The sequence below is a fragment of the Phyllostomus hastatus genome, unplaced genomic scaffold, assembly GCF_019186645.2.
Source record: "Phyllostomus hastatus isolate PE091 unplaced genomic scaffold, TTU_PhHast_1.1 phas_contig_58, whole genome shotgun sequence".
NCBI classification, from domain to species: domain Eukaryota; kingdom Metazoa; phylum Chordata; class Mammalia; order Chiroptera; family Phyllostomidae; genus Phyllostomus; species Phyllostomus hastatus.
Genome location: NW_025333916.1, coordinates 55,661,371 through 55,680,649, shown reverse-complemented (window position 1 = coordinate 55,680,649; position 19,279 = coordinate 55,661,371). Strand labels below are relative to the sequence as shown.

At 43.4% G+C, this 19,279-nt stretch overlaps 1 protein-coding gene across 4 annotated transcripts in view; it reads left to right on the top strand.

Annotated features, from left to right (window-relative positions):
* The first annotated feature begins 451 nt into the window (after positions 1 to 451).
* RANBP3L (RAN binding protein 3 like) overlaps positions 452 to 19,279 on the top strand; it is a 47,901-nt gene continuing 29,073 nt past the window's right edge. For 3 of the 4 annotated variants that reach the window (XM_045847987.1, XM_045847986.1, XM_045847984.1), the window contains exons 1-2: positions 639 to 1,206; positions 18,426 to 18,484. In XM_045847987.1, the coding sequence (XP_045703943.1) occupies positions 1,116 to 1,206; positions 18,426 to 18,484 (150 nt within the window). In that variant the 5' untranslated portion in view covers positions 639 to 1,115. Of the gene's footprint in view, positions 475 to 638; positions 1,207 to 18,425; positions 18,485 to 19,279 lie in introns of those variants that run through there. The other variant, XM_045847985.1, reaches the window with a different exon arrangement.

The window sequence follows — 19,279 nt, the reverse complement described above, 5'->3', positions numbered from 1 at the left end:
AGAGGTAGCAAGCTCCCAAGTTAAATGAGAGCTGTTTGGGAACTAATTTTAAAACATTAAAGAATATGCTGTTGTTCCAATGAAATATGCTTTTCCTGCACCCCCCTCCCCCACACAAAAACCACTAGAAATAACTTGGTCTTATGACCTAGAAGTAGCAATAGAAAATCTAAGGGGAAACAGAGCTAGATCTCTGGAAAGATAATGTTTTGTGTGTTTATTTTTCTCCCAGAACTCCAAATAGTTACCTTGGCAGGCGGGCTGCTCTCTAACTGCCCATCTCTGAAGACTCTAAGGTGTTTACAGAAATCGAAAGTCCCAGCAGTACATTTCCATGAGCTCATTTTTACTACCAATTACACCCGTCTGATTTCCTGTCTACAAATGAATATCCATGCAGCATCAACCCCTGCTTTGAGCTTTTGTTTTAATTACCAACAAGACAGCAGACATCATATATGCGATTACTGTAACGTGAGGACTTCTTTTTAGAATCCCTGCTGTGGTTACTATTATTCAAAGCAATTCCAATGCTATTTCTTGCCTGCCTCTTTATGCTAATCAGCCCGGCCCGCTGGGCTCCTCCTCCTTCCAGCCTCCCTTAAGAACTGTTCACTTTCAGCTGCCTGGGAGGGTAACACAGACCAGGCTTAGAAATCACTTGATTTAACTCAGCAGAACTTTTCCCCCCTTGACTAGACGTTACTCTAGCACTCCTGTCTAAATATACAGGGCATCAGATTTCATATCAGCAGAAGGAATCAAAAAGTTCCCAAACTGTAATCTGTTAGAAATAGTTACTGTGTAGGATTTTAGACTATAAGGGGGGAAATTTCAGTATGCTTTGAAATGAAACAAGAATTTCATGTTTTTACTCAAATGCATTGGCATCTTTATAAGTAGGGTCAGTTATATTGGTGAATATTTACTTGAAGAATCGTGACTGGGAAACACTTGGAAATTTATTAGAGCAGTAAATGTTTTACCCACAGGAACGGGACCTGCATGTACCCCTGGGGGTCTGGGGGTCTCATGAAGACCGTTTCTGCTGAGTGGCCAGGGGAAGGGCATGCCCTAGTGAGTGATACTGCAGCCGTAGTGACACCTCCAGTACCATGTCTGCCATACAAAGGGAAGGCAGCAGCCACCTGCTCCACGGTTGGCACACCTGCAGACTGAAGCTTCCGGGGGACCAGCGGCAGCACGGTGAGTCAGCCAGGCTAATGAGCCGTGTGTTCTGCAACCGCCTGGCCCTTTGTATTCCTGGAGGAGTGGTGGGCTGGGGAGTACCTGGAGAATCTCTGGTTGTAACATGCTTGACAATCTTCCATTTGTAAGCTCTGAGAATAGCCGTAACGGTGACACATGAGGGTGGGTTCACTTGGATTCACTATGGGTTTTTAAGGGACTACGGAGTACCATCAAGAATGCATATTGCTTGGAGTCGTCATTCTGAAGCTTATGCCCTTAAATGGCTAGCCTCTGTCGTTTTTCTAGAGTATGCTAGATTTTGTAGCGTTCAGAACTTCCTCCAGGCAGGACTGCACCAGCTGCAGGGGAGTTTGCTGAGGGCAGCTTCATGTCAGCCTGGAACTCTCTCCCCCCTCCTCCGGAAAACGGTGCGCTTTCAGACTTAGAGTTTAAGTTTAATTTCTTCTGGATCTCTGCCTTACTCACTTGGGGGCCGAATACACACATTCTTGGCTCTTTCCCTCGTGTGGTCCAGGAACAGCTGGAGCGGGACTGGGAAAAGCATCACGTCTCACACGGGGGCACTCATTCAGACTAAATCGTCTACCTGCAGCCATGTTCACTCTCAGTCTTTTTAAATCTTCAAGTCCACTGCCAGCCAGCCGCCTCAGTTAGTGGCAGGTGGTTGACATGAACGGACAAGATGATCCTGCCAATCCATGCTGTCAGAGACAGCAAAGGACACTGTAGAAAAGGCTGGGTGCCGTCCCCAATCACCCATCGGCCCTCAGAGCTGAAGGATTGACCTCAGACATGGATAACTTCTTGACACGCTATGATGCATCTGTCCATGTAGGCATCCAGGCTACGAGGTCTTTATTCGTGTTTCCACAGATACGGTTGGGGTTTCAGTGGCGTGGGGAGGGTTGGCTCAAGGACCGAAACCTCCCGCTTCCAAGGTGGCATCTGTGTGCTACCATGTGTGTGGACGTTTCAGGTCACCTCCCTGCACGTAGACCGCGTGCTGTGCAAGGCTTGGCATAGGGTGGGCAGAAAATACTTCATATTTGGTAAAACCAGAGAAAATCGTTAAGACCAACCTGTGCCGTCAGGGATCATGTAAATTGGTTTGAACTAACTGCTTTAGAACGGAAGTCCTGGTATGAGCCAGGGTTGTAGAGCATTCTTGATCCCCCATGATGAATTCCAATTCATCGTGGGTGTTTTGTTTGCTGCTCCTTTTGTCTGAAATATTTAAAAATGATGTAATGCTTGTTAGATAAGATTTCCTGGGGGTAGCATCAAGGAGATGGTAAAAATCACCCCCCCAAAGATAGTTGCTATTAACATTTGAATGGATAGTCTTCTAGCCTTTCCTTCTATGCATGTGCACAGATTATTCTCTTGCGTGATTTTTAAATAAAAATGGATTTTGTATAAGTTTTGCAAACTGCTTTTTAACGTGAAAATTGATTGTGAACAAATTTCTACGTCATTATGTATTCTTCTGCGATATTATTTTTAACAGTTGTGTGCTATTCCTTCGCCTGGACATAGCAGAATTCCTTAGGCAATTCTTTACCATTAGACATTTTTTTGATTTCCAGTTTTTTTTTTACTATTACAAACAACACTGTGTTTAACATAAAATAATGGATACATCATTCCAGAGATCAAATTATTTTATCGGGGTCCATTCTTCAAGATGGCAATGTGCAGTCAAAGAATACACATAGTTTTCAAGTTTGGGCGTTGGTTTTTTATTTTGGTTATTTTGTTTGTTTGGCCAAGTGGCCCTCCGATCTGCTGTGCACGAATATACTCTCAGTAAACTTGGTGTTATTTTTAAAGTTCTTTCCCAATTTTATGAGCAGAGAATAGTGTCCCACTGTTGTTTTCCTTTAAAGCAGGCTGTCCTGATGGTCTCTCCCTGACCAGAGAGCAGCCTGGAAATGTCATTATGATGACATACTCCCAAAATACCAGCAAGACTGGAAGCCTGATCTCCTTTCTCAGACCGAAGCTTTGCCCAGAAAGTTTTAAGAGCAGCCATATCCTTCCCCAGCCGAGTCTCAAAATATCTGCCCACGTAAACCACAATATGTGAAGTTTTGAAGCATACTAATGCAACCCACACTGACAGCTGACCGCGACGAGAAGTGTCATCTAGAAATCTGAGTTGCAAGCGACCCTGGGCAGTGTTTGCTGCGTTGTTGACTAGCATTCCAGAGACTGTCCTATTTGAAAATATTCATTCAGGGCAGTGGCCTTGGTTTTTCCTTAAGTAAAGTTCAGGAAAGTTCCAGGAAGCAAAGCTGGTTGTTTCAGAGTGAGTTCTGGCTGCGGGTTTATTCACGGAGCCATTGGCGTTCCTGGCTTTGCTCCCCCGAGTCAGCCCGAGGTTCCAGCTCCTTTGTCCTCACACAGACCATGGGTGACGGACACTCAGCAATTCAAAGGGCATGACCAGGTCCAACACAGACATCCTTTCCTGCGTTAGCTCTAAGGCATCGAATTTGGCTACCTAGTCACCCACAAAAATGAACTTTTGGGGCAATCATATAGATAAAAGTCACTTATTCTTCAGCAGTGTTCAGGACAATGACTGTGCAAAGCACTGCGTCAGATGCCGGGTGTGTTGGTAGAACGAAACCAGCTGAGCTGTGGTTTCTACTCCACGTGGACTTACACGCTGGGGCAACCGACACTGCATCGGAAGTCCAGCAGGCTCCGCTCCCTACTGGTTGCTGTCTTTTAGTGTCTCCTTTAATATTTCAAAGTTTATCTGTAACGTTGATCTAAGACCACATCTATAAATGTTAATTTATACGTCTATAAAGCCTCAACAAAGTTCGGTACACATATCATGTACTAGGCAGATGTAACCATTCTTATGCTTTAGAAAGCTTAGAATTTACAAAGTGGCTTCAAATACATTGTCTCATTTAATTCTCAAAACAACCAGGTAAAGTAGTGTACTAGTAATGGGTCTCCAGAGGAACACAATTACTAAGATGTGTGTGTGTAGATAGATAGATGATAGATAGATAAATAGATAGATAAATGGATAGATAGATAAAGATATATGTGAGAGAGTGATATGTATTTTAACAGAATGATTCACACAATCATGGAGGCTGGCAAATCCAGGGTCTGGACACTTGTGCCAAGAGCCACCAAGGCTGCAGCTAGGGTCTGCTGGTAGGACTGCCTCTGGCTCAGGGCAGCTCAGACTTTTGCCCCAGTGATACATTCAGCCCTGCAGGAGGTTGGCTGAGGCTCGCCAACATTATGGAGGACAATCTGCTTTACTTGAAGTCCACTGCTTTAAAGGTAAATCTCACCCTTTAAAGGGTGTTCAAAAACACCCTCACAGAGGCATCCAGGATGATATCTGACCCAATATCTGGCACTACGTGCAGCCAGGTTAGCACAAAATGAACTGCTACAGGCAGGCATCATTATCCTCACTTTTAAAGATGTGGAAACTGGGAATTCTCAAGGTCAAGTAATTTCTCCAAGGTTATGTAGCTATTGAGGCTTCATTTTTATGCACTGGCTGCTGTATACAGCTGTCTCGTAAATCCATGAGTCCTAGGGTTACGATGTTTAATTTTCCCCATTGAGCTCCGTATCAGAGCAACTTCTCTGCAGACACTCACGATGTGTTGGCTTTCCTCACGGGCTCCTTTGTGCGCTCTGGCACCCGATGCTCCAACCCAGCTGGGTTTCCCACGGTTCGGTTTCGTTCTGCCACTACCCAGAGTTAGTGAAGACTCCGGAAGTTAAGGGCTCAGTCTCAGAGACTGTCCCACTTCAAATGCCAGCTACAAATTCCAGGTGTCTCCAAGCCACCTGCACTTTTGTCTGGACATCTCCAAATTCAAGGCTTCCCATTACTCTCAGGGTTGGTAATTGGCTGGGACATCTCACAGATCTCAACAACGCTCTGTACTCACAAGCACTGTTTTATCACAAAGGGTACAAGTGAACGGCCAGATGCAGAGGTTCGGAGGGAAAGGTCTAAGCGGGTCCCAGGCGCTTCTGTCTCCACAAAGTCAGAGCCCACTGCTCTCCCAGTGGCTCCGTAAGTTCACCAACCAGGGAGCTCCCCTAAGCTCGGTGTCTGGAGTTTTCATATGGGGTTTCGTTGTTTAGGCCTGTTTGACTCCATCACTGGCCATGAGTGAGTCAACCCCCAGTTTCCTCTCCCCTGCCTGGAGAGTGGGGGTAGGGCTGGAAGCTCCTGTCCTCTAAATACTTGCTGGGTCTTCCTGATGGGTCCACCGTCTCCCTTGACACTGCCTGAGGGCCTACTATGAGTCACCTTAACAGAATCACAAAGACACACAGCGGTCAGTCCGGAAACTCAAAGGATCTCTGAAGTTCTGTGCAACAAATGGGGGACAAAGACCAGATATAGTCTTCGTTATATACACACTTTGGCCATGGTTTTCTGGATACGTCCTGTTTTTAATATCAAGAGAGTTTTGTGCAAGTTACAAAACACAGATGAATGCCCTCAACCATTTATTTATTCAACGCGTTTCTACTGAATACTCACCAAATCCTGGATGCTATCTTACGCACCACAAATGCAAAGATGACCTTCTGCCGAGGTTGTTTTCTGCCATGTCTTCTCTGAGGAATTCAGTAATGACGACTGAGCTACGGACACGTTTCCTACTGTCTGGGTGAAGGAAAAAGTGACTTGATTTCGTACTGTTCTGACTTTGCTGCATGCATCTGATGATCTTTGTATTTAGCCACCCTCCTCTTGCGGGTTTCGGAGGGCACTGAATCTAGCTGAGAACTTGGCAAATACAAATATGAAAGCTAAGCAGCGACGATTTACTGTGCCATGAAATTTGCTCTGAATCAAAACCACAGAAATCAAGTTGCATGTAGAGTGCACGATTTCTTAGATATGTCCTGTGCCCATTCATGGATGTACTCACTTTAGAACCCTGAAGAGTTCAAGTGTCGGGGATGAAGACACAGATATGAGAAAGGGAACCCATAAATGGTAGATAACTAAATAATGTTACCTTTTATGTGAAAAGGTAACATGAAAAAATATACACAGAATGCTTCTTAACATAGCTTTGTGTTAGCTCTCTTTGGTGTCATTCTGAGGTAGTGCCGCTGCACAGACGACACGACATCTTTGGGGTGACACACAGTTAAATGAACTCGGGCAAAAGGAAGGAGACCTACACTTATTTCTGTTTTTATCCCACCAGAACGGATCCTCAAAGAAGCTCAAATAACCTTTGTTCTATCTGCAAAGTCATTGCTGGCATTTAAAGGCACAGATTGGTAGAAACAAATAGAGACCATTTAAAAATAATTTAAAAACTCATATTCTGTTAGAGTTTAAGCTCCCACCCAGTACAAAAATACTTTCAGTAATAAGCCTACTTAGTAAATGGCACATATGTGAAGATTTGGAAAATACATATAATGGTTTAAACTGCATTTTCCCCTCTCACACTCATCAGAATGGCTACTATAAAAAAATTAGAAATAGACAAGTGTTGTAAAAAAATGTGGAGCAATTAGAACTCTTATGCACCATTGATGGGAATGTAAAAATGGTGCTCTGCTGTGGAAAATACAGGGTCCGGCAGAAGCAATGCCTGCTTGAGTGTGGTTGGCAGGGCAGTATTATGGGTGTGATAATTTATAGTTTTAATTTGAACGTTTCACCTAAAATACCATACGGTGTGCTTGAGTGTGATATTGTTATGTTATAGAATTACACGCTTGTGATTTTATAATAAAAGATTTTGTAATAAGAAGGGGGCTTTATTTGTACTAGACCCTGGAGTATGGCAGTTCCTAAAAAACTAAGGACAGAGTTGCTGAATGACCCAGCAATTTTACTTCTGGGGATATAACCAAGAGGAGTAAAAGTAGGAACTCAAACTTGTGCCCTGGCGCTCATAGCAGCCCTAGTTATAACACCTCAAAGGTGGAGGCAACTTACATGCCCACTGACAAATGAATGGGTAGACAAAAGGTGGTATGTGCCTACAATTCAGTGTTAAAAAGAAAGGAAATTCTGACACATGCTGCAACGTGGGTGAACCACGAGGACATTATGCTACGTAAAATGAGTCAATAGAACAAAGATAGATATTGTGTGCTTCCACTAATATGGAGCATCCACAGTAGTCATTCACAGGGACAGAAGGCAGAGTGGTGAGTTATTTTGTAATGGTACAGAGTTTGCTTCACAAGCTGAAGAGAGTTCTGGAGATTGATTGCACAACCATGTGAATGTACTTACCACCACTGGACTATACACTTAACAATAATTAAGATGGCACATTTTATGGTATGTATGATTTACCACAAGTTTTTAAAAAATGCCGTAGCTGTCCCAAGCCATCCCCAGTTATATTTCTGAAGTTGGCTCCCTCCCTTCAAAATGCCTGTCATTTTTTTTTCTATACCAAATCATGTAAAAACCCTAGAAGGATTTGAAATAGAAGAGAACTTCTTCAACCATTTTGCAAATGTTCTTTACAGCTAACATAGTAAGACTTTCACTGTCAATGGAATACTTAACACTTTCCTACTAAGATCAGGAAAAAAGCCAAGGATGCCCAATGTAGTCACTTCTGTTCAACATTCTGGAATAGGACTGGAGGGCCTAGCCAGTGTACTAAGTTAAGAAAAAATTTTAAAAAGGCTTAGATATTGAATAGAAAGAAGTAAAACAATCTATATTTACAGATGATTGATAGTGTAGAAAATCCTTAGGAATCTGCTAAAAAAATAAACTAATAAATGAGTTTACCAAGGCCACAAGATAACAGCATGCAAAATCAATATACAAAAACCCAGAATGATATTTCTATGTATTAGCAAAGAATAATTAAAATTGAAATTTTAAAGTACTATTTTAATGGAAAAAAATACTTACGAAGTAATTTAACAAGATGTGTGCAGGACCTATACACTTAAAACAACATTGCAGAGAGAAGCCAGAGGGAGACTGAGCTGAACACATGAATTGAAAGGCTCAATATTATTAACATGTCAGTTCTCCTCAGATTGATCTAAGAGTCGAAGACATCCCAGTCGAAATCCCAGCAGACATTTTTTAAAATCGACAAGCCAATTTAAACTGTGTAAGAAAATACAAAGGACCTAGAACTGCTAAGTCAACCTTGAAAAAGCAGAACAAAGTTGACAGCTTACACTTTGGATTTCAAGCTACAAGCTACAATAATGAAGATGGCATAATATCGGTATAAGGAAAGCAAATCATTGAAACGGAAAAGGAAGCACATAAACTGACCCATTCTTATCTGGTCAGTAGATTTTGACAAACATATCAAGATAATTCAAAGAGGAAAAAGATACTATTTTCCGCAATAGTCCTGGAACAAACAGAAAACTATCACTAAAAAATGAACCTCATTACCTCCTTCACACAAAAATTAACTTGAGATGAAATATGACTAAAACACAAAAGCTAAATCTAGAAGCTTCTAGAAGAAAACATAGAAAAATATTTTCCCCGAATCTGAATAGGCAGTGTTTAAACAGACACAAAAAGCATCAACTCTAATTTAATAGATAAATTCAACTATCGTTAAAAATATCAGTTCTTTAAAAGCAACATTAATGAAAGAAGAATGGGAGAAAACATTTATGATACATTGATCTGATAAAGAACTTATAATGAGCATATGTGAAGAATTCGATATAAACAAATCCTTTCTCGTGAGAAAAGATGTAATTCATACCAAGGAGGGATGCTGTTGCCATGGAGAGAGAAAAGAATAAAAAAAGAGGAAGTCTTTCAGTGTTGGAAATGGACCATTTTGGTCTAGGGTTGGCTATGTGAAACTTTAGTTGTCTGTAGGGAAATTAAGGTACAGATGAAAATTTGTGTGTATGTAGGCTTTTATAAATTGAGCGTGAGTAAGACACACACTAGCACTACAGATTCTGAGGTTCTGTTTGTTTGATAAGAGCAATTGTGTTATAAAGAGCTTCATTCTCTAGTACGGATTCAAATGCTATTTGTCATTGTTTTCTTTTTTATTATTTTTAATGATTGCCATCACCGTTTATCCCCCTACCCTCTTTTCCCTCCACGCACCCAGCTGGCCCCCACCGCAGTCGCCACCCTGTTATGAGACCGTGACTTCTTTCTCTTTTGTTTTCTTTTATTGCTCAGCACCGCCCCCCATTTTTTCTTTTCAGAAGTTGAAGAAGTTAAAATTATTTAGCAGAAGTTATTTTTTTTATAGTAGGATGTAGCAAAGTAGGTTTAGAGGAACTTGTAGAAAACAACTAGCCACACATTTAATGGCAAAAAAATAGAGAACAAATCTTTAAAAAATACCACTGGGTACGTGCCAAACTTCTTTCTAACTTTGTGAGCACTTCTCGCGTGCGGAGGCTTAAACACACCATACTGCTATTGCGCATTACCCGGCTCACAGCAGGCAATTCGTGTTTGCTAAGTAAGTCAATATGTTCCTCCTCAAAAATTCATTTGAGCGATTGATATTCATAAGTCCCTGAATGTCAGGGCCTCAAGTTCACGTAGTACCGCTGCCTTTCTTATCCGAAAACCGAGGCCAGAGGAGGGAAGTGACTACTCGCAGTTAGCAGTGACTGCAGAGGCCTGGGACGGCACTGCCACCTGCGCCCATCTAAGAAATGTATGACATAAGGGCCAACGTTATTAAAAGCATTTAAAAAAGTAAAACTAGAAAAAATCGTGTTACCCCATTTAAAAAAATGCTCATAAAAGAAGAGTTACTTGGTGCGTGCGTGCCCTAACGTTAACCACGCAGAGAACATGGTGAGTGTGTAAGAGAGGGGGGAGGGGAAGTGGGAGGAGGGGAGGGAGAAAAGCTGTGTAGGGAGGCCAAGACCGTGGTGTCAGAGAGAAATACGGGGCCTAATGGAAGCCAAGGAAGGAGAGGAAGGCAAATGAGGGAAAGCTGACTGAAAAAAAGGTCCAGACTACGGTAAATACATGCAATAGAATATTTATTCAGCCTTAACAAGAAATGAAATTCTGATACATGCTACAGCATGGATGAACCTTGAAGACATTATGCTGAGTGAAATAAGTCAGACCCGAACAGACAAATATTATGTGATTCCACGTGTACGAGGCGCCTAGGATAGTCAGAAAGTGGAATCGCGGTTACCCAGGGCTCAGGGGAGAGAGGCACAGGGCATTAGTGTTTCATGGGCACAGAGTTACAGTGTGGACGATGAAAAATTCTCAAAGCGGATGGCGGTATCAGTTAACACATCCGTGTGAATATGCCTCGTGTCTCTGAACTGTGCCTTTAAAATGGTTAAAACGGTCAATTTTATGTTAGGTATATTTTCCCACAATAAAAAAATACACTCAATAAAGAGATATCACATGCTTACAGTATCTCTTTTAATCTTTCCTCTTGACTTACATATAATACTTCAATGATCATGAAGTCCTGAAAGAGAGAAAATAAACATAAAGGATGGTTTTCAGTTTTCTTGAGAATTTTTCAAGTCTTACAAATTTATGTATTTCATAAAAAGTCCAAGTTTTTCTCTGGCAATTTTCTTCAGCCTGCTGAACAGCGGTTTCTGGAGAGGGGGAGCCCAGCCTAGTTCTGAATGAGCGTGATGCGCCGTCTGTGCAGAGCCGTCTGGGGCTGACCCCGTGTTCCTGCTGCAGGTCTGGGCCCGGGCAGGCAGGGAAGGCGGAGCCCAGGCTGCCGCTTCTGCGAGCTCCCAGGAGGAGAACGGGGCCCAGGTCATCCGGCTGGTGAACGGCCTGGGGGCAGCTCTCTCCTTTTTTCCTGTGTTCACCTCCAGGTCTTGTTCTCACTGGAATAACATCCACTTGTTCCTGTGGCGGTGGGAAAACAAGGAGCCTTTTCTCTTGCCTGCTCAGAGGCTCGGGACAAAGGGGAGCGCTTTTAAGGGAAAGAGATTGGGAATTGGGAGACGTTGCAATCAAGCTTCTCCATCTGGCCTGTGTCCTTGGACTCTAGGAGAACAAGGCATTTCTTCCAGAGCGAGCAAGAGTGGCAGGGTGACCGCGTGTGACAGGGGTCTGGAGAGGACAAGGGAAGGGAGGCTCCCTTTTATCGAGTGTCTTCTGTGCGACCAGTAGTCTGACATGTGCTATATGTCTCTATGTATGAGTAGGTACAGATGGATGTATTTGTCTAACTATAGAGATGTGTGTCTCTGTAGGAGATGAATGGGTGGAGATACATAGATAGATAGATAGATAGATAGATAGATAGATAGATAGACAGACAGACACCGATATTCTGCTTTACTCCAATAAGGTTTGAAGAGGAAGCTATGCTAGGGGTTCTCACATGTTCACGTTGTTCCAGTCTTAACAACCCTTTAAAAGTATACACAGAAAGAGATGAGAAAAGGCTGGGGCTTGGGGACATTTTCTTTGTGTTTTAAAACACAGCTCTCGGATTCTCTGACTCCACGCAGAATCCGAACTCCATGCTTTGGCCCGACAGCTGGACACGAGTGGAGGAGGGGAGAGGCGAGGCCATCAGGGACAGCCCCGGAGCCCGGCACAGAGAGAGAATTAGAGGGGAGGATGTGGCAGACACACGGGGGGGAGGGAGGTCCAGGGAGAAAAAGATGGGAACACGCGGGGCCTGCCAGGACTGCAGTCCAAGGGGACAGCTCCAGCCCTGGGAGCAAGTAGAGGTGACCCAGTTGGCAGCGGGGTTGCTGGCACCCCCTTTCCTGCCAAGGCTGCTTCCACACAACCTTGCAGGCCGTGGCTGGCGTAGCCTGGTTCTGTCCAGTGGGAACTCGGTTTTCACCTCCCCTGAACTACAAGAGCAGCGAGAAGCCCTTTGCAGGGCTCCGGGGGGGCGGAGCTGGCTAGCACAAACTTGGGGCCCCCAGAAGCTGCTCGCTCCACTCCCACTGGGACTCCAAGCCAAAGGTGTCTGTGCTCAGTCTCCTCCTCCTCTTCTGTGTCCGGCTCAGTAGATCCTTTCAAACCTCCTCCATGGAGATGATTCATCGAGAAAATCCTCCAATTACTTCCCTCAGTGAAGTACGTTTGTTTGTCGGAGACCGAGTGCCAAGGAAAAGATGTGGGAATAAAGGGGAGGGACAAGACCTGACCACCCACCCAACATTTGGGGGGGAATTGTGGCATACATGTTACAGGGGAAAGAAAAAGAAATTTATATTTACTGTAAACACTTTAGAATTCTGAAGAACTAAGCTCTTCTATACATGCATAGATTTCTACCTGAATTTTTGTTTGGAGACTTGGAGGAGTATTTTGAATAAAGGTGAAGGGGGAGAACGTAAAATGTTTCTCGAATGTGCATTCTGAACTCGGCGAATCCATCCTGCTCACACCTGTATTTCTGCGCAAAAACCAGTTGGGCCCCAGAAATAAGATATTGCATGCCTGCCTGCCAGGCAATGTAACTCAGTAAGAAGTCTATTTTTGGCAAGGAGCATGAGATCTGTCCTTTAATTATGGGTGTCTGACACTCTAGTAAGAAGGGATTATTTTTAAATTTTATTTTTTATATTTTTAGCTATATATATTCATGTGGTTTAAAGGATCAAGTGGTTCTACAGTTCTGGGAAAACCAGCAGTCTCCTCCTTGACCTTTGTTCTCCCTTTTCTTGGTCCCCAGAGGCAACCCCATCCAAGTGCCATAGCTTTCTTTAGGTGGTAACCTCTGTATCTCTAAATATCTGGCATTTTAGTGCTACTGCTTCATACAGGGTCCAGCATGAACAGCGCCCCTGTTTATTACAAAATCTTTTATTACAAAAGCATAAGCATGTACTTCTGTAATAGAACAATATCACACTCAAGCACACCAGATGGCATTTTAGGTGAAATGTTCAAATTAAAACTACAAATCATTACACCCATATTCTTACCCTGCCAACCACATTGAAGCAGGTCTTCTGCCGGACCCTGGATTTGTGTTTAGGCACTCCTGACTTGCCACTATGAAGGAATTTGTATCCCTTTCACAGATTTCTCTGGGCCCTCCGCTCACTCCAACCACAGACATGCATACTCTCTCTTGCCCCCACGTCCCCCAAATCGTTGTATCTTAACCTTGATTAGATCGACCTTCAGTGTTGACATCATTGTGACTATATGAAACTTCGGCAATTGGTCCATGTCAGGTTAATGATTACTTTCCTTTTCCTGCCCAACTTTGTGGTTTCCTTTGGATTTAATAATTGAGTCATAGTTTCATTTTCTCAGTCCTCTGTGTATTTATTGCCAGTCAATTCCCAAACTCTCCTTCAATCATCTTTCAAAATATTCTCAAACTTGACATATTCAACTAGTTTTAGTCCCATCTTTTTGGAGACTTCATTCCTGGAGTCTTGTCAGGGACCTCCCCAAGGTGAGGGGTGGGTTGCTGCCTGTGATCGGTGCCCCACTGCCATTCTGGGCGACACCCTCACCATTATTCTGGACACTGCCCCTGTCTCCCTTCAGTAGGTTCCTCTGTTTCTGGGTCCTCGGTTTCCTGGCTCTTCTGGTGAAGCATCTCCTCCAGAAGCACCCCGAGAATGGGTGCATGTGGGGCATGCGTTTGGAGATCTTGCAGCTGGAAACGTTTGTATCATATCATCACAGTTGATATTAGTATATAACTCTAGACTGGAAATCATTTTCCCTCATTAAAAACATCGCTCCTTTGATTTCTACTTGCCAGCATTGTTGCTGAGACACCTAAAGCCATTCTGATGCACGACCCGCTGTATCTGATCTATTTTACTCCTTTCCTGATGCCGCTGGGACCTCTCCGTCCATCAGTGCTCTCAGGTTTGGTGTGCTCACTGGGATGTGTCTGCTGGATGTGTTGCTGTAGTGATTACCTTTTACAGATGACAAAGGAAGGGATGCTGTTAATTACTTCAAAGATTACTGCAAGGATGTTGCAGATCAAGGGGGAAAGTGGTTGAACTGGCTACACTCCATCCTTGGGAGGTTTAGCACAGACTTGAGGAAGCCATTTTAAAGATACACGGTAAACATTTGCTGCCTCAATCCAGGGTGAAGGAGTTTTAGCAAAAAGCAAGTCTCATAGCAGCCTAGGTACAATGCAGGCATGATTCCCCACGGGAACACCGATCCGTGGGCTCGGGCCCTGTGCACCAACTCACTCCCCACTGGTTTTTCCGAGTCGGGGGCTGGGCTCCATTCTCCATACCACGTGGATAGGTTCCCTATACTCCCCTGAGCTCCCAGCAGGAATGCAGCCTGTCAACCCATTTTAAATGACTCACCTCCAGCACTGTAAGGTAATACATTTGTATTGTTATTAAACAACTGAACTTGTGGTAATGTGTTATAGCAACCATGAGAAACTGATATAGCGTGTAAGCTTTTCCCTACTCTTCCTCTTTTCATCATAGAACCCCCACTTTACACTGCGCCTGATGTTTTATCTCTTCTGGAGAATAACCTTGCAGTCTTCTGCTAGGGTAGGAGGAGAGAGGGCAGGTACTTTGTTGCTGAATATATAAAACTTTCTATTTTCAGCCAGACTTCACCTCTGCTTCCAGAAGTACTTAGTGATGCCAATTTCTGGACCTTTGGTGGTTCTGCCGTGGTGTTGGGGGGGTGGTGGTGAACGAGGGTGCTTTTGAGCATCCACACGGCTGGCTAAGGTCCAGCTCTCCTGGTCTAAGAGTTACCAGTCATCTTCCACTTTCCAGCTTCTACAGTTTTGTCACCGTTATTTCTCTTTGGTTTTCCCTTGTCTTTGTTGTAGTTTCTCTAACTCCCACCCCGGAAAAGCCAAGTCAGTCCAACCCTTCATTATTATCTCGTTGTGATTTCTGATTCAGGAGGGAGCAGTAAAAGCACGTGTGTATAGCCAGTCAACTTTGACAAGGTTGCAAAACCGTGAGTGCCAATATTTTACACTGCTTTTTCCTTAGCATGGTGCTGGATTGTATATATTATACATTCAAAACATGGCATCTTACAGATAAAGTTTTATGTGATTTGTGCCGGTGTGACAGGTGGAGGTGAAGATCAGTAATTTTGCAGGAGGGCAGCTGGGATAAATTAAAGGCTTTGCCATTGACTAGTGGCCTGACTGTAAGAAAGCACCTTAGAGCCTTGGTTTCCTCACCTGTGTGTAAGGAGGTGTCTGTAAATATGGTAGAAATCACATTAACTCACAACGTGATTAAATTAAACCAGGTAATGGGTAAAAAGCCCTTGGCCACAGCATACTTCCATGGTGGAACAGAATGACAGGTGAACTGAGATTGAATTGTGTGGACAGTACATTTGTCCTTTCCCATGTATAACAGGCACTTACATGTATTTGTGGGGTGAATGAACATCTCTTAATGAAGCATTTCAGAAAACAACAATGAATATCGGGATTCATGAAATGCTACATGAGCCTTTAAAAAGGTGAAAATCTAAACTAATCTTTTAGTCTTTTTAGTTTCTCCTCCCCTTTTCTTCATCTCCATCCCTTTTAACAGAATATTGTATTTTAAACTTGTTATTATTCCATTTTCCTCAAGAAATCATCAGTGCAAGATAAACAAGGAAATAAAGAGCAACTTAGTCAGCTTTCTTCTAGAATTCAGACGAGGCTCTTAATTCTTTCTTCCCTTTCAGTCCCTGTGATCCCTTTCCCACCCAGCAGGCAGAGGAATCTTAAAAAACAAATGCACCCCAGAGTAAATTACTCCACAGCTTAAAATCTCTCACTGGTTTCCCATTTTTCCTGGAGTTAAAAAAACCTCCTGGCTCAAGCTACAAAGCTTCCCAAAGCTCCAGCCTCCCCTTCAGCCTCATCTTGCACCACGGTCCTCTCTTACTTTACGAAACGTCTTGTCCAAAGTCACCCCTCAGTACGTATTTGTTAAATAAATGATTAATACATATAAAGAATAAAGGTTAAATTTTTAAAAATATAATTTCAAGGGCTTTGCTTTTATTTTCAAATTTTCCTACTGAGTCAGGTGTGAAAACCGGTACGGGCTCAATGGCTTCATAAACGCTTGTTTTGGCTTTGTCTTTGGAGCCTGGAGAATTTTTGGAAGAGGGGGAGAAAAATCTAGATGGGGGCTGAGGTTAGGAGATCATCTGTTTGCTAACTAATGTGCTGGGCAGTGTCAGGGAGAGAAGGTGGCTACTCTGAGGCTAATCTATCTTCAGTGAGACAATGTGTACCCACATCCTAACACAGAGGCTGGCACGCACAAAGATGTTCAATACATATTTGTTGAATCAGTGAATAAAAGTGGCCTTCCTACTTTACCATATGCTCTCCAAGCTGCGAGTAAAACTTCGTGATTTCCTCCTTACTGCTGTCATCACAGGTTGCGTTTGCCCGTGTTTAGCTGAGTGTTTTGATGGAGGCCAAGTATTTGCTGTTTTAAGAAGGACTATCCTAGCCCTGGCTGGCGTAGCTCAGTGGATTGAGCACGGGCTGCGAACCAAAACATCTCAGGTTCGATTCCCAGTCAGGGCACATGCATGGGTTGCAGGCCACAGCCCCCAGCAACTGCACATTGATGTTTCTCTCTCTCTTTCTCCCTCCCTTCCCTCTCTAAAAATAAATAAATAAAATCTTAAAAAAAAAAAAGAACGACTATCCTAAGTCCAGTTCAGAAGAGGCCCGTTCATTATTCTGATTCTTAAGTATTCCCCCCCGTATTCACAAAGACTATTTCCTTTCGAAGTCTCTAGCAAGCTCCTTTCGTACATCTAATGTAATTGCTGGAAAAGGAGCTTGTCTGAGGAAGACCGAGAATGGAGTCCTAGTCTGACATGGACGGGATTGCCAGTGTGACTGGCATCTGTGCGGGGGCTCACCTGGCTGCCAGGGCAGACGGGCACGAGCACTTGCGTACGAAGTGAGCAGTGTGTGTCAGTGGGCTGAAAGGAGGTGACCAGCTCCACGTGGCCCCCGGAGCTCGGCCGAGGGGGGGTGGTCTGGCAGAGCTTATGACACCCTTGCTGGGGACATCGTGGGATTCTGAGAATCCCTTTCTGGCATCTCAAAGATGTAATTGTCTGGTGGTTCCTTCAAGTTCCTCAGCTCGAGATTTATTTGCTCGGCCTAGGGATGGCAGATTACCTCGGCTTGTGCGGCAGGACGAAATAGTGGTGACGGCTTCTGGGAACCTAGAACGAGAGAAGTTCAGAGTTCGTGTGGGCCCCTCAGGAAAGTCTTGTCATACATTAGCGATGTCGGCTATGAGTTTTGAAATGGGGATTGGTCCGTATGCCCCATATTTAATGTTTTTAAAGGCTTTTTTGTTTGGTTGGTTAAAATCTAAGTAATTAGATCAAAAATTCCATTCGACCTTCACATAAACTCTGTGAGGTAAGTGCTGTTATAATCTTTTCTTTTTTTCAGATGGGGAAACTAAGGTACAGACATATTGTCTCCCTGACTGTTAAGCCAATTGTGGCGACACTTGTATTTCAACACGTGCCTGCCTAACTCCAGAGCCCAGGCTCTTCAGAACCACACGGTTTTCCCTAAGGATTCTGGAGTGCTGAATGGGACTCATTTAAACCCTAGCGTGCCTGAGTTTCTCCCCATGGGTCTACTGAAGATAGGACACTATAAAAGATTGGGAGGGCTAAAGGCAAACTTTAGCTGCTGTATAACACTGGGACTGATTCTTAGCCTAAATATTGAAAACATGACTTCGGTATACGACTACTCTAGTCCAGGAAATATGAATTATTTCCAGATCATTTTAAAGGATGGGATGCAATACATCTATACCTTGAGATCGGACCCACGTGGGAATACTATTATCAAATGAGACTTTTCACCCCTTGAAACTTTTTATTCGAAAAGTAAAAGTGTTAATCACTATATCATGGTGAGATGCTAAAGGCAGGTAATTATATTTTGTTTGCCTTAAACACTTAACACATGTTCTTTAAATAGGATGACCTGTGTACTTATGGAAATGGTTTACTATCACGTTCCCCAATTGCAGTATTTATTTCTGCAATTCACGTTCCCCAAAATAAATTGCAGTATTTATTTCTGCAATTAACTATTAAAATTATTTGTACATATCCAATTTATAGCATTCATTCAAAAACAGTGTAGAGTTCACCCTAAGGCAGAAAAAAATTACAAACAAAAGAATCTTCAGATGTTTTTAGTTGCTATTAGAAATGTCAGAATATGGTTTCATTTCTTGCCTGCTCGTTTTTCTTTTTACAGAAAAATCTGTCATTGCTCAACCAATATTTGTTTTTGAGAAGAAAGAACAAAGTTCTAAGGTGAGATCAAGCTACTTCCCTTTGTTTGCTTTTTCTTTGACAAAGAAAATTGTGTTTCAAGAAACTAGCTACACCGAATGATACTCCTGCTGGTTTAGCTTACTCCCTCATTCTTCACTTAGCGGAGCCGCGCCTCCGGAATATATACACAGCAGGGATGTGCTGACAGCAGTTTGGCTGAAAGGGGAAGCCAGTGGCCTTGTCTTCAAGCGATGCCATTTTTACTAAATTATACATTTTTTTGGAGTGACTTGGGAAAGGCGGGGACTGAAAGGGGTTAGAAGGGCTGAGGCTCCCCGTGGTTCTCCACCACCATCCGGCCCAACACTGGGTGTTAGATAAGTTGTAAACTGTGGCATTTGATTTAAAAAGGGACCTTAAGGACCCTATCCGTTGTTTCCAGCATCATACGAAGATCCCCTGCTTTGAAAGACAAAGGAAAAGATTTGTAGCATTCCCACTTTTATCTGAATTAGTATTTCCTTGTTATTCATTCTTGCTTATGTAGGCAGTGTCTGTCACCACCCACAAAACTAACTGGCTGAAGAAAGCTAAACCTCCAAGTCCTTGTTGAAAAATCACGTTCGTGGGCCCCACCCCAGGTCGACAGCCTCAGCATCTGAGGGCTGGTGTTTCAGAGGCTCCCACAAGGGGTCCTGTAGTCCCTGAGATAGAGACCACTCCCCAGGCTTGACATTTTCTTGAAAACCTGCCTAGTGAGCAGTTTGGTTCCCGCCTACCTGAATAGGGCTGGTTTTGGAGAATTCTCTTACAAAGTGACAGGGCCGAGTACAG